The sequence below is a fragment of the Mauremys mutica genome, chromosome 10 (genome assembly GCF_020497125.1).
Source record: "Mauremys mutica isolate MM-2020 ecotype Southern chromosome 10, ASM2049712v1, whole genome shotgun sequence".
NCBI lineage: Eukaryota > Metazoa > Chordata > Testudines > Geoemydidae > Mauremys > Mauremys mutica.
The window spans coordinates 57,397,873-57,412,118 of record NC_059081.1 but is presented as its reverse complement, the minus strand read 5'-3'; the positions used below and the strand labels follow the sequence as shown (position 1 = coordinate 57,412,118).

General features: G+C 41.2%; 1 protein-coding gene across 1 annotated transcript; it reads left to right on the top strand.

Moving 5' to 3' along the window:
* Positions 1-3,272: 3,272 nt before the first annotated feature.
* CLK1 (CDC like kinase 1) lies at positions 3,273-14,211 on the top strand. The gene is made up of 13 exons (XM_045032336.1): positions 3,273-3,426; positions 5,394-5,551; positions 5,796-6,024; positions 7,214-7,304; positions 7,695-7,761; positions 8,868-8,984; positions 10,596-10,762; positions 10,841-10,935; positions 11,025-11,154; positions 11,557-11,639; positions 12,643-12,722; positions 13,729-13,819; positions 13,901-14,211. Exons 2-13 carry the CDS (start codon positions 5,394-5,396, stop codon positions 14,039-14,041), a joined length of 1,449 nt encoding a protein of 482 aa, XP_044888271.1. The 5' UTR covers positions 3,273-3,426; the 3' UTR covers positions 14,042-14,211.
* The last annotated feature ends 35 nt before the right edge of the window (positions 14,212-14,246 follow it).

Sequence of the window (14,246 nt, the reverse complement as noted above, 5' to 3'; positions counted from 1 at the left end):
ACAGACAATACATTTGTTGTGTGAGAAAGTATAAGAGGCTTAAAACCAGCCAATTTGCAGGTTGGAAAGGAGGTAGTGTGTTTAAACGTGTTTAGATACTCATGCTGCTTTAGAGCTGCTTGTCAGTGCTGAATCTCAATAGGAGTGCAGGCTGACAGGAGTTTCTAATGGAGATTTACTTTGATGTGGTCAGTGTCACATGTAAGGGGTTAGCAATAACAGTTAGAATTTAGACTGTTTCAAAACACCAGAAAAAGTAGGGGTGTAACTGACATTAAATTATTTGTTCATATAGACTAATTAATTAAAATCATTATTCCAAATGGAAATGGTGAAAGATTCAGCATTTCAGTCCTCTCATTTGACAGTACAGGAAAGCTGCTTACATATCATTATCTTTGAGGCATGCTATTTAAATATTCCAACACAGGGTGCGGCAGTGGAGTTGGTATAAATTCCTGCAATAAAACAATGGACCAAATTCAGCCCTGATTCAATAGAGCTGCATCCAGTTAAATTCAATACAGTTTACACCAGGGTTGAATTGGGCCCACTGTCAATTAACCAAGTCCATCTGCAAATTAATGCTTTCATGCTAATGGAAATAACAAATCCCTAGTTGCACTAGATAGTAAAGCTATATTTATCTACAGAAGAAAAACAGTTTCTTGGGTCAAACTTGTGAGATGGGGAGGCTGTACAGTGAAATTATGTTGTGCCTGTCCTATGGTGGCTGCTTTCTCACTTCCTGGGGCTTCTGATTCTGCTTATTAGCTTATTGATGTTGCCATATATTCCTCATTCCTTTTCACAGCTCAAAGCCTGGGTTATATTTGCTCTGCATTGCTTGTATCTAGGGTTGCCAGGCATCCAGTTTTTGACTAGAACGCCCAGTCGAAAAGGGACTCTGGCGGCTCCCATCAGCCCCGCCGACTGGGCTGTTAAAAGTCCAGTTGATGGCGCAGCAGAGGCCCGGGCTCCCTACCTGCCCTGGCTCCGCGCTGCTCCTGCTTCCAGGTCCCTGCGGCCCCTAGGTGCTGGGTTGGCCAGGGACTGGGAGGCTCCACACACTGCACCCACCCTGAATACCAGCTCCGCAGCTCCCATTGATTGGGAACTGTGACCAATGGGAGCTGCAGGGGGGGTGTCTGTGGGTGCGAAGGCAGCGCACACCATGCAGAGCTGCCTGGCTGCCCATGTGCCTAGAGGCTGCAGGGACCTGGCGGCCACTTCCTCGGAGCCGCGGTAAGCATCGCTGAGACCCCGCACCCAACCCCCTATCACAGCCCAGAGCCCCCTCCCGCACTGCAAACCCCTCATCCCCAGTCCCACTCCCAGCTGGAGCTCTCAACCCCCCCCCCCCCGCACCCTGCCCCAGCCCAGAGTCCCCTCTCACACCCCAAACCCCTCATCTCTGGCCCTATCCGAGCCCACACCTGCAGCCCAGAGCCCATACCCCCTCCCACACCTCAACCCCCTGCACCAACCCACTGAAAGTGAGTGAGGGTAGGGAAGAGTGAGGGATGGAGGGAGGGGGATGGAGTGAGTGGTGGGTGTGGCCTTCTGAGAAGGGACAGGGCTTGTGTGGGGCCTCAGAGATTGGGGTAGGGCAGGGGTGTTCAGTTTTGTGTGATTAGAAAGTTGGCAAATGGCAACCCTACTTGTATCTTCTACCTCTGTCCGTAGTAACCAATGGCAACAGCAGGAGAAGATGAAAGCAAGTGATTGCATGTTTGCCTGCCACACTACCAGCAGGACAGAAGGATGAAAATTTTCCTAAGGTGCCAGACACTATTAACATGAATAGTGCAGTGCATCATGGCTACCCAGAGCTACAGTAAAACTAAAAAACATATAATGTTAAAATCCAGTATCACAAGCTTCATTTCAAACCAAGACATAAGTCACATATCTATTCTTAAAAGCACATTGTTTGCAGTGTTGCTACAATACCACTGAATTGCTGCTGTATCTTTTCAAAAGTTGTTTGGAGTGGTGAGGTAGCCACGTTGGTCCTAGGATAGAGGTAGGCAACCTATGGCACGTGTGCCGAAGGCAGCACACGAGCTGATTTTCAGTGGCACTCACACTGCCTGGGTCCTGGCCACCGGTCTGGGGGGCTTTGCATTTTAATTTAATTTTAAATGAAGCTTCTTAAACATTTTTAAAACCTTGTTTACTTTACATACAATAGTTTAGTTATATATTATAAACTTATAGAAAGAGCCCTTCTAAAAACGTTAAAATGTATTAGTGGCACACGAAACCTTAAACTAGAGTGAATAAATGAAGACTCGGCACACTGCTTCCGAAAGGTTGCCGACCCCTGTCCTAGGATATTAGAAAGAAAAGGTGGCTGAGGTAATATCTTTTATTGGCCCAACTTCTGTTGGTGAGAGAAGACCAGCTTTTGAGCTACACAGAGGTCTTCTTCTAGGAAAGGCTTTCAGAGTATGTCCAAACTGCAATAAAAGGTCGGGCCCACTGGGCTAAAACAGCAGTGTAGGTATTGGGATTGGCCTGCAGCCAGGATCTGAGACATCCTTATTCCCTTCCCACAGGAGTCCAGAGTAGCTGGGGTCCAGCCTGAGCACATTCACTGCAATTTTATAGCCCCTCAACCCAAAATCACCTGACCTGGCCAGCCACAGGTTTTCTGCTGCTGTGTAGCCATGCCCAGAGTGACAGCTAAATACAAGTATCAGAGGGGTAGCCGTGTTAGTCTGGTTCTGTAGAAGCAGCAAAGAATCCTGTGGCACCTTATAGACTAACAGACGTTTTGCAGCATGAGCTTTCGTGGGTGAATACCCACTTCTTCAGATGCAAGACTTGCATCTGAAGAAGTGGGTATTCACCCACGAAAGCTCATGCTGCAAAACGTCTATTAGTCTATAAGGTGCCACAGGATTCTTTGCTGCTTCAGCTAAATACAAGGTGGGACAGAGTGGTTACCATAAGTACTTCACAGGTAAGTAGTTCATCCCCTGTTAACCCCTCGGCAGGGGCGCTAAGGAGGGATTGAACCCCATGACCCCGTCCGGCCCCCGGCCCCCCTCTCTGGCGGTGTTCCCTGGAAGCACTGGCAGGGCCTGGCTGAGAAAGACATGGGCCATGTGGCGGGGCAGCCATAGAAACCGAGACCGTCCCCCTGCAGCACCAACACCCCTGACGTCACTAAGCGCACCGCGCAAGTACAATCAGTCACGAGGACGCGCTTTTCTCCGGGACTTGCGGGCGCGCGCGCCTATCTCCCTCCCGCCCCGCAGAACAGCCGAACGGACCTGCGCATGCGCACCCCTGTGTGACGCGTTTCCCCGCTCCAGAAGGTTCTAGCAGTCGGCGGCACCATTTTGTGTGTGTAGGGCGGACTCGGCGGCTCAGCAGCAGCAGACCCCCCCTGAAGTAGCAGCGGCACTAGCCGGAGCGGTGAGTCGCTGGTTGGCGGTGAGGTAAAGGGGAGTTGGGGGGCGTTGCCCCCCGCCCGTGTGTCTGTGGTGGGGGTGTCGTTTCCTGCCCTAGTCTAGCGGGGGACGGGCAGATATCGCCGGCCCTGGCCCTGCTTGAAGCCCGGGGTATTGTCCCCGCACGGGTTGGAGGGGGCAGCGGGGGGGGGGTTGTTGTTCCCTGTGGGGGGTGCGGGTAGGACCCTGGTTCCGCCGCCTGGAGCCGCCCTACCCCGTGAAGGCTCCGCTGGGGTTGTGGCGGCCGTTAAATGCGTTAATCCGGGTAGGAGCCCCCCCCCCCGCCGCCATGTTGTGTCTGTCTGCGCCGGACGGCGAGAAAATGGCTGCGGCTGGTCCCGTGGGGAGAGGCGCAGGCCGCGGCCTCGCGGGGCCAGGGCATGTGCCTGCCTCGCCCTAAGGGGTTTAGCTGCCTCTGGTATTCGGGGCGTGGGGGGGAAAGAGCTGCAGGTCACGGACGATGGGCTGCAAACCTATTGGGACATTAGTGACTCCGCAAACCTGGAAGAGGCTTAACACGTGTAGCGAGGTGCCCGCAGTGGCCAGCTCGGCCAGTCCCTGCCTCGTTCGTGGAGAGCTACGGGGTCTCTCAGTAAGAAAGGCCGATGCTGAGCGCCCATGGGAAGGATTAGCTGAAGCGCCCCAGTCTAGAGTGAACGGCAATGTTGTTTTCCCTCCCCGACTCATCAGACTAATGCATTAGAGAGCGCCTGAAAATACAAGGGCAGCAGGATTGCTAGCGTTGCAGGCACTGCGAAATCTCTAAATGGGGATACAAGGTGTCAGGTTCATATTTATTTTATTTGTGTGGCAGGAGTGTGTGTTAGGAACTTGAATTGGTTTATGGCTGAAAGGTGGCCTAGGAGAGAAGCTTTGAGTGATATTTTTTCATTTCCTACTCTTCCCCTTTGCAATAAATTTAATCAGACTGAGTACATTTAAACAGTTCACAGTGTATTTTGGTAGCGGCTTGACTGGTAGGTGTAATAGGAGGAGGAAGGTTTGCAATACTTTCCTCGTGGATTGTATTTTCTAAATGTACAACCTACCCTAAATTCTTAATTACTGAGGGGCAATCCGCAAAAAGAATAGGAGTACTTGTGGCACCTTAGAGACTAACAAATTTATTTCAGCATAAGCTTTGGTGAGCTACAGCTCACTTCTTTGGATGCATAGAATGGAACACACAGGAGATATTTATACATACAGAGAACATGAAAAGATGGAAGTATGCATATCTTCACTCATTGCTATATTTGCTTTCCACAATCAACTAGCTCTCTAAATAACTTTTCATGAATGATGTGTCAGAGTATTTGGATTCTGATATCTAAACTAACTGTATTGTTAAATTTATTCACTTAAATTTGGGTTATTGCTAATTGTGTACTAATGTGTGTTGTGACTTTTTTAAAACAAACTTTGTATTAGTGGATAATCTAGGCACTATACCCAGATAGACACACACTCATTTCTTAACCTGTGTATTATATCATTTTTTAAATAGTAACTTTAATAAAATTTTTAAATCTGTTAAAATACATGAAGTACGTTGCTAGCTTTTAAAAGCATGTTGGCTGGATGTTGAGGTAAACACTTTTTGCTCAAAAATTGATTTAATGGAGGGTGGAATTTGAAGAATGAGTGGTCCCTGCTAGAGTAAAAATATTTGAGTTGATAGAATTTCCTATAAGAGGTTAGATTGTTGGTCCACATCTCTCTATAGATGTCTTGTTTTTTTGAGACCAAAAACTCATTTAGGGGGTGGAGCAAAAAGAATTCTACAAAACCATAAAGTTCACTGGGAAGACTAAACTATTTTAATCTCTGTTAGCAGTTTAGATCAGTCTGCAATTTATATTACATTGTATTGGTAAATTGTAATTATATTTGGGATGTAATTTAAAGGGGGAATTGGCTTGTCCCTGACAGATGCGGCATTCCAAACGAACTGAGTATCCTGATTGGGATGAAAAGGAAAGTTGGGATCCCAGAAAGTGCAGTAGCAGCCATAAGAGAAAGAAGAGATCACACAGCAGTGCACGGGAGAACAAGCGCTGCAAACATAATCACTCCAAAGTGTCTGATAGGTAAATACATTTTGGATTTTTAATAGTAGTAAACTGCTAAGCCTTTGTTTTAAGAACTGTTAAGTTTAAATTTCAGTAAGTGCATAAGCAGATCATCTGTAACTTGTTTTGTTAGTATTTTCTTGATGCAGTATTTTGCAGAATTAAAGTATTTAAAGAGCGAAGCTTTCCAGTTAGAATTGTCTTGATGGTTCCACTTGAAAAAAATTGATGTCCGTTGAATTCATTTGTTTTTAATTTCTAGTCATCATTCGGAAGCCAGGTCCTTAAATGAAAGAGATCATCATGACCGGCGTTACATTGAAGAATATAGAAGTGATTACAGTCAAGTGTATGAAAATGGACACCATCACAGAGATCATGAAAATGGTTATCACAACCACAGTAGCAAGTCTTCAGGCAATAGTGGGAGGAGTAGTTATAAAAGAAAACACAAGACATATCACAGTGCCTCACATCATCATTCACAAATGGTATGAGTAATTTTTAAACTTGTGATTGTTTTATTTTAGGAAAATAACTTCTCATCTGAGCAGTAGCAGTCAAGTGTGCGAGTTCGGGAAGGTCTTATTGCTAATATTCACAACAGATTATTTTTTTTCCTCTCTTGGATGAGAAGTTTCCTATATCACACAGATATACTCACTAAACCCTAGAGCGTATAATTGTTTATCAGATAGAATTCCACTGATGAATGAATAATAACCACTGATTAATTACCTTTATTTAATAATTACCTAAAACGTCGGTATTGCCCCTCATATATCTTAAAATGTAAGTCTTCATACGTCATGTAAGGTACATATTTCCATCTTGCTCAAAATCCAAAGCATTTATGTACAAGCTATTACTTAAATTTTGCCTTTGTTAAACTTAATAACTTTAATGTCTTTGAAATAACAAGGAGAGATGTGTGCAGTCAGTCCTCCTTCCCCCTCTCCCCCCAACTGTTAATTAACACAATGTCTGATAAACAAGTGCAGTATGGTTTTGAGTATCTGACATGCATGCTGTCTATCCACTGGCAGGGCATGCTGTCTGATCTCTTAATGTAGTTGTGCATAGCTTTAATTGACAGAACAGTTGAAGACAATATGGTTTATACTTTTATGATAACTCTTTAACTGAAGAAGCCTGGAGTAGATTTTATCTTTTTGTGACTTTTTTTTATTCTGAAATATTACTCAAGAAGAATGTTTAATTCAGATGAATACTTTAAACTGAGGTTTGTTTAACTTGGGTATTCTAATTTGGCCACAAGGCTATTTTAGATAGACAAGTAAATATTAAATCCTGCTGTTTTACAGCATTAGACTTGCAAACAAGGACACTGCAATCCTAAAATAAATTTCAGTGCTTCAAGTGAACCATTTTTTTTAAACGAAAAAACAATTGTGTTGTAATTTTTTGTTGCCTTGCCACTTTGAGTATCTTATCTGAAAATCTGTTCCTTGCCATGTTTTTCTCCTGTAACATAAACTATGTGCCCTGTGAATTTCTGGGGACTGAATTTGAAATTGCTCCTGCCAACCGTTTGTGGCCTGGCGCGTATCTGAATGCCTGAATATCTCCCCGCTGAATGAATTTCGTATTCTGCCCTGAATTCACTCGGGTATATTGATTGGCTGGACGATCTTGGTGCCGCCCACATGCCGTTTCCAGAAGAGTCACCGAAGGAAAAGATCCAGGAGTGTAGAGGATGATGAGGAGGGTCACCTGATCTGTCAGAGTGGAGACGTACTAAGTGCAAGATGTATAGAATATTTTTCAAAATTTATTAACTTTTCAGATAGAATAATTTCTTTTAGAATAAGATTTCAGGGGCTTTGGAAATCTTTTCTTTCTTTCTTGATTTTTTTAATTTTTTTTATTTTGATTTTGTGGGGGGATTGTTTTTCTTTTTCTCTAGAAATTAAACATTGATAGTGATTTTCCAAAATAGTAAATGAAGTTAATGAAATTTGGAATGACATAGCAGTAACTGTTTTGAAGAGTTGTTCAATAAAATAAATATTCTAGCTTAGAGATGTTTAGTTACACTTTTAAAGAGGCACAGCCTAGATTAATCTGCATTGATAGAATTTAGTTTTGTGAATAATTAGAATATCACTACTTCTTTGATTGAGATTTTTTTCTCTTTTAGATGAAATTATTGCTACTCTGGGCGAAGGTGCTTTTGGAAAAGTTGTGGAGTGCATAGATCACAAGGCGTAAGTCATTTTTTCGTATAAGTGTAACTTTCTTGTCAATGCCAGCCTGGCCTAGTTTACTACAAACGTGAATCCATTTTGTAAATATGTAGTCAAATTTTATTTGACCCTTTAAATTTTGTTTTTCTCAGGTTAGTTATTTCTTGACTGTCTTTATACTAATTGCTTTTCTATTTATATATAATGGCACTGATACAGAGGAACTACAGTTCAACCTTCACCAGTTAGAGTATCAAATTATGCTACAGCTGTCTGTATGTTACTTCCATTTTGAGTCATTGAGAGTTGCTCATGCGCATCTGAGTATCTCTCCTATCTACAGAACAATAAATAGCATGATTTAAATAGAGTAAACTATCACACAGTTTTGCAAGGTTACTGTTTATGAAGGTGCAGTCCAATATTTGGATTACCTGTATATAATCACGTGATAAATCAAGAATACATACATTTGCATCCAATTAATGGACTGCATTAATAGTACCTGTTTATATCTATCATTGTGGAATCCAGTCTACAGTCTTATTGGTTACATAATTCATGTGCAAATATCTCACTCCAGAATGTAATTTTTTACTCACTTATGATAATGAAGAGAACTGTAAATCCAATGTCTGACTATCTCAAGTTTTAAGATGACTGACAGACACCACATCTTAGTATATCAAACTTTCATCCAACACTAACATGGGACAGAGAGAGACACATGTATATAGTCTGTAACTTGCTATCATGTTGAACCCACATGACTTTATTTTAGTACATAACAAAGGCTATAAAAATAAAGTGGTAGGATAAAATCAAACTAACACAGATGCAACATAATTTATGATTGGGCATATTTAACACATTAGAATGCAAATAAGCAGTGGGGAAAAATTGATTAGATAAGTTTTTTTGTGTCTGTATGAAACAAGGTTCTTTTAAAAATAGTGCTTTTCATCCTTAAAACTAAATTAATGTTTGTAGTGATCATTTGCTAGTTAACGGGGAGTTTTGCAGTTGAATTCTGCTGTAAAGGAAACGTATGGGAGGGTGTTATGGTTGTTATGCTATAGTTATAGTTCTGCAGTTGTCTATAACCATTCAAAAACTTTATTTTACAGGGAAGGTAGACACGTAGCAGTGAAAATAGTAAAAAATGTTGATAGATACTGTGAAGCAGCTCGTTCAGAAATACAGGTATTGGAGCATTTAAATGCATCAGATCCCAAGAGCACATTGTAAGTATAGAATTAGAATGGAAGATACTTTGGTTTTAAGATTTCTTCATTCCTTTGACTACTTTCTAAAATTCCTGTGACTTTCTTTAAATCATAATTGTAATTTTAATATTACATACTAACATTGACACTGTACTGCCTAAATAATCTAATAACCTTATTCTGATAATTGCTTCCTATGTCTTTCATGCTTATTATCTTTCCCAGTGTCCTATCTCATTATTAATCTAGATTTTAAATCCTTTGGTGTAGGGGACCGTGTTTTTACTTGCAGTTTAATTATGTATACTTCTGGTCCTCAACAAAATTATTTCTATTTGTGTAAACTCTACTGACTAGTTTAGAGTTGCTGAGTGAAATGCACCTGAGATCTCTTCTGATCCCCCTCCCTGGTCTGTAGCAAGCACCATCTTGCTCAGAGTGGAATCACATGATTATCACAGACTCAGACCAGGTCTTTTATAGCAGTCCCCTGTTACTAACCACGATTACCTCAGCAGGTCTGATTTTTATGCTTAGACCAGAGGTGGGCAAACTACGGCCTGCCAGCCATTTTAATCCAGCCCTCTAACTCCTACTGGGGAGTGGAGGCTGGGGCTTTCCCTATTCCAGCTGGGGGCTGCTCCATGCGGCTCCTGGAAGCAGCAGCATGGCCCCCTCCAGCTCCTACATGTAGGGGCAGCCAGGGGGTTCCATTCTGCATGCTGCCCCCTCTCCAAGTGCTATCCCAGTCAACTCCCATTGGCCTGGAACTGCGGCCAGTGGGAGCTGCAAGGGTGGCACCTGCAGATGGGGCAGTGTCCAGTGTCACCTGGCCGTGCCTCCATGTAGGAGACAGCGAAGGGACATGGCGCTTGAGGTAAGCACTGCCCAGAGCCTGCACCCTTGAGCCTCCCCCCCCCGTGTCCCAACCCTCTGCCCCAGCCCTGATCCCACTCCTGCACCCCAACCCCAATTCTGTGACCATTCATGGCCTGCCATACAATTTCTATTCCAGATGTGGCTCTCGGGCCACAAAGTTTGCCCAACCCTGGCTTAGACCTTGCAGTTCTTTTCTCACTTATTTGCAGCCCCCCAGGAGGCCCCAGACCCCTGGTTGAGAACCACTGGCCTATGTCACTTTGAACTGGAGCTTGGAAGTGTGCAGTGGTTGCTGTATCCAGGAATGGCGCAGCAAGGCAGAATTTGCAAAGTGTTACACGTACACACATGCTGCAGTTGAAAACAATTGCACATAGCTGAAACATTTGAGAAAAATGTGGTTTGTCCAATGTAATTCTGAGAGAGTTCAAAGGGCAACTGACATGCCATAGAAAATTTGAAATACATTGTCAGAGGAGGCTTGCTTAAACATGTGGTTGTCCCTGATGTTAGCTGGGAGTTTGCTTATCTGGAATTGTTGTTGCCTTCCATTTAGTTCTAGCTCCCAGTTAAGCTATAACAATACATTCATACAGGCAAATTTTACTACATACTGGGATTATAACTGCATACTCATTGTTCAGGTCAAATACAGCCATTTTATGAATACAGTATCAGCATTCATAACACTTGCATATCTGCTGTATGTCTATTACAGTACATTTTACTGGATTGTTTTTTTGTTTACAGTCGCTGTGTACAGATGTTGGAATGGTTTGAACATCATGGTCATGTTTGCATTGTTTTTGAATTACTGGGACTTAGTACCTATGACTTTATCAAAGAGAACAGTTTTTTGCCTTTTCGGCTTGACCACATTAGGAAGATGGCATATCAGATTTGCAAATCTGTAAACTGTAAGTATGTTTAATATTTTTCAGTTGTTGAAATTACAATTCTTTAAATAGTTTGATAACTTTCATTTTCTCTTGCAGTTTTACACGTGAACAAATTGACTCATACAGATCTGAAGCCTGAAAATATTTTATTTGTGAAGTCTGACTATGTAGAAGAGTATAACCCCAAACTGGTAAATCTATAGTTTCAAATTGTTCTCACTACAACATATTTTTCGGTCTTATTCTGTTCATACATTTAATGCTGTATATTTCATTTTAGAAACGTGATGAACGCACGCTAAAAAATCCAGACATCAAAATTGTGGACTTTGGAAGTGCAACCTATGATGACGAACATCACAGTACTCTGGTGTCTACAAGACATTACAGAGCTCCAGAAGTTATTTTAGGTCAGAAAACACTTTAACTTCAAACCAGCTTATTTAGAAATTTCTACTCATCTGCAGTGCTTATTAATTCTGAAGTACCCTTTTGTCACATTATTGCCCTAAGTAGTGATTCTCTGATATGCAGCATTTTTTGAGGTCAGTTTGCTTTTTCTATAACTGGTGGTGTTTACAAGATGATAGTTAATATTTTGGCAAACTCATACTGGATTTCTATTCTGCAGGCCATTTACTTGCTGGAAAGAAAACTCTTTTTGTTGTCATCATAGTATAATATCAGTTGTTTAGTTTAATTTATTAATCTGTCTACATCATCACTTGGGAATAGGTTAACTGTTTAATACACTTAAAATGGGTATTGCTTTTGGATATGTATGAATCTTGCACATTTTTTATTTTTGACAGCCCTGGGATGGTCACAACCTTGTGATGTTTGGAGCATAGGCTGTATTCTCATAGAGTATTACCTTGGATTCACAGTATTTCCGGTAGGTAACTATGAAAATTCTTTATATGGAGAGTGAGGGGAAGAGAATGGGGGAAAAGGATTTCCTGACCATCAGCAGAATGTCTATAAAAAGTATTTGTCCTTTTGTTTTGTAATGGGAACATGAAGAGAAAGTACAGCTGCACAGAAATGACCCCTGTTCACTGTGAAGCTTCTCCCTGCCTATGTAGGCACATATCAATAACCATGTTGGTGGTATTCTGATACATAAGCAGTAAATATTTTTGCTACTTTAATGCAAAAACTGGCTTGTTTTCAGTCACTTAATGGATCAGAAAAGTTGTCTTCAGCAAATAGATTCAAGATCCTAAATCAGTAACAAACTTTTTAAAACTGAAAATGAGAAACAGTGGCCCTTTTAGTTTATGGTTCTTTCCCTTGCAGTAGTTTAGGTACACTGCTTGGAGATGTCCAAGTCTCAGCAGGTATAAAGCTTTACTGAGGTAATGTATCTATTTCAACTGTAAGCTTTATTTTAACAACTTGTATGTTGTAGCAAGCTATGCAGAAGTTGTTTAAAATGAAATGTATTTAGAAATACATGGCCCAAAAAAGGCCAGTCTCCTGGATTTACTTGTAATGGGAACAAGCTGTTATGAGAGAGAAGGTAGCTTTTAATACTTTAGCCTTGCTTAAAAAGTGTTTTAATATCAGAGCTAAGTAGGACTCTGAATGTTTATAAGTTTAGATGAAAACATATAGCTTCCATTAAACTTTATTTGACCACCTCAAATTCTTGTACAGAAACTGGTATTTTTTAACTTAATCTGCCAATGTGAGGAAAGGGTTGCTTAGTTTAGTGATAACATTTAGCTGTAAATGATTTGTGGAAGTTGACAAATACAAATAAGCTTCTGATCAGTGAAAACCCAGGTTTTTCTGCTGTTAACTTAATAGGGGGGAAAAAAAACCCTAGCATCTCTGTGAATAGACTTTTAAACAGATTATGGGATGGTAATAAGCTAAACACTTTCTTTCTTTAGACACATGATAGTAAAGAGCATTTGGCAATGATGGAGAGAATATTGGGGCCTTTACCAATTCATATGATAGAGAAAACCAGGTAATTATACTCAAACCTTTCTTCTCTCTCTGTTTGCTTTATAATTGTTTCAGACTTACTTAATTTTAAATTTTTTTAATTTCATTTGAAGTTCCTGTATTGGTTAATCTAGACATCATCCAGAGTTATGGCTTAGTAAAGCAGAGAATAGCAATATTCAGCTTTACTGAGATTGGGGAAAATGCATACAAGTGTCTATGGGGCATAGATACCATAACATCGTAATATTAACTTGAGCTAACCCCCCCCCAAAAACAAACCTCTTATCACTGGCTGCAGTGAGTTCTGCTTCCAGAGTGCAGAAGTGATGGTCTACAGAAAGGCTGCTTCTGCTGCGCTACAGCTTTCTGCATGGGTGAAAGTTGGCAAATGATGTACTAAGGGAATATACAGGAATGGAACCCAAGGGCAGGTCTTTTCATCCTGACATGGTCAGTTAATGAGGAAGGGGCATGGAGGTGCTTGAGCTAGGTACTGGTTGGTCCTTTCTTTACTGACAGGGACAATCAGATTTAGTTGAGTACAGTATTAAATTGTTTCCATAATTATAAAGCAAAAACTTCCTCTTCTGGACCATTGTCCAGTTTTACCTCACCTCAGACTGAAACAGGTCAAAGAATGTCAGTTATGCACTGATACATTGCAAAGGATAATTGATCTTGATGAGCTGAGTCAAACCTGTTAAATATGCTGGCTTCACTTGTCCATATTGTTCTGGAGTGCTCTGACTTTTGATGTGTTGGGGTAGGATATGACATTGATTAGATTGGTCTGGTGCCTTCATTCCTCTATAATAAACTTCTGCTCTTTAAATCTTAGTGTTAGTACTTACATTATGAAACTTTGAACATTAAGACTAAGAGTATTGGATGGGAACTTACAGGTGGTTTGCAATTAGTAATTACTTAACTAATCCTTTTGAGACTAGAAGTGTGTTGAGTTTATGGTGATATTACTGTTCCAGAACATTGGTTTGTGATTGCCTCAAACAATTCTTAATCTACAGGAAGCGCAAGTATTTCCACCATAACCAATTGGACTGGGATGAACATAGTTCTGCTGGTAGATATGTTTCAAGACGCTGTAAACCACTCAAGGTAAGAGTTGATGGATAAGAGTTGATTTCTTTCCACAAAGAGAAAAATTAAGTTTCAACTGACTTTTCCTCTTCTTTTTAGGAGTTCATGCTTTGTCAAGATTTGGACCATGAGAACCTGTTTGACCTCATTCAAAAAATGTTAGAGTATGACCCTGCCAAAAGAATTACTCTTCAGGAGGCTTTGACCCATCCTTTCTTTTCTGCCTTAACAGGAAAATAAGTAAAATCTATACTTAGTTCTCCAGAGCAGATTATAGACTGTGTCAGTCGTCAAAACAAGCATTATTTATTTTGTACAGTTAGCTTTGTAAATGTCATTTTGTATTATGACCATGTTTCTTATTTGAACACTTGAAATAAACTTAAGCTTGAAATAGCTTCTATGCAGAAGTGGTTGTTGACTGCCTATGCTTTATCTAAAAGTA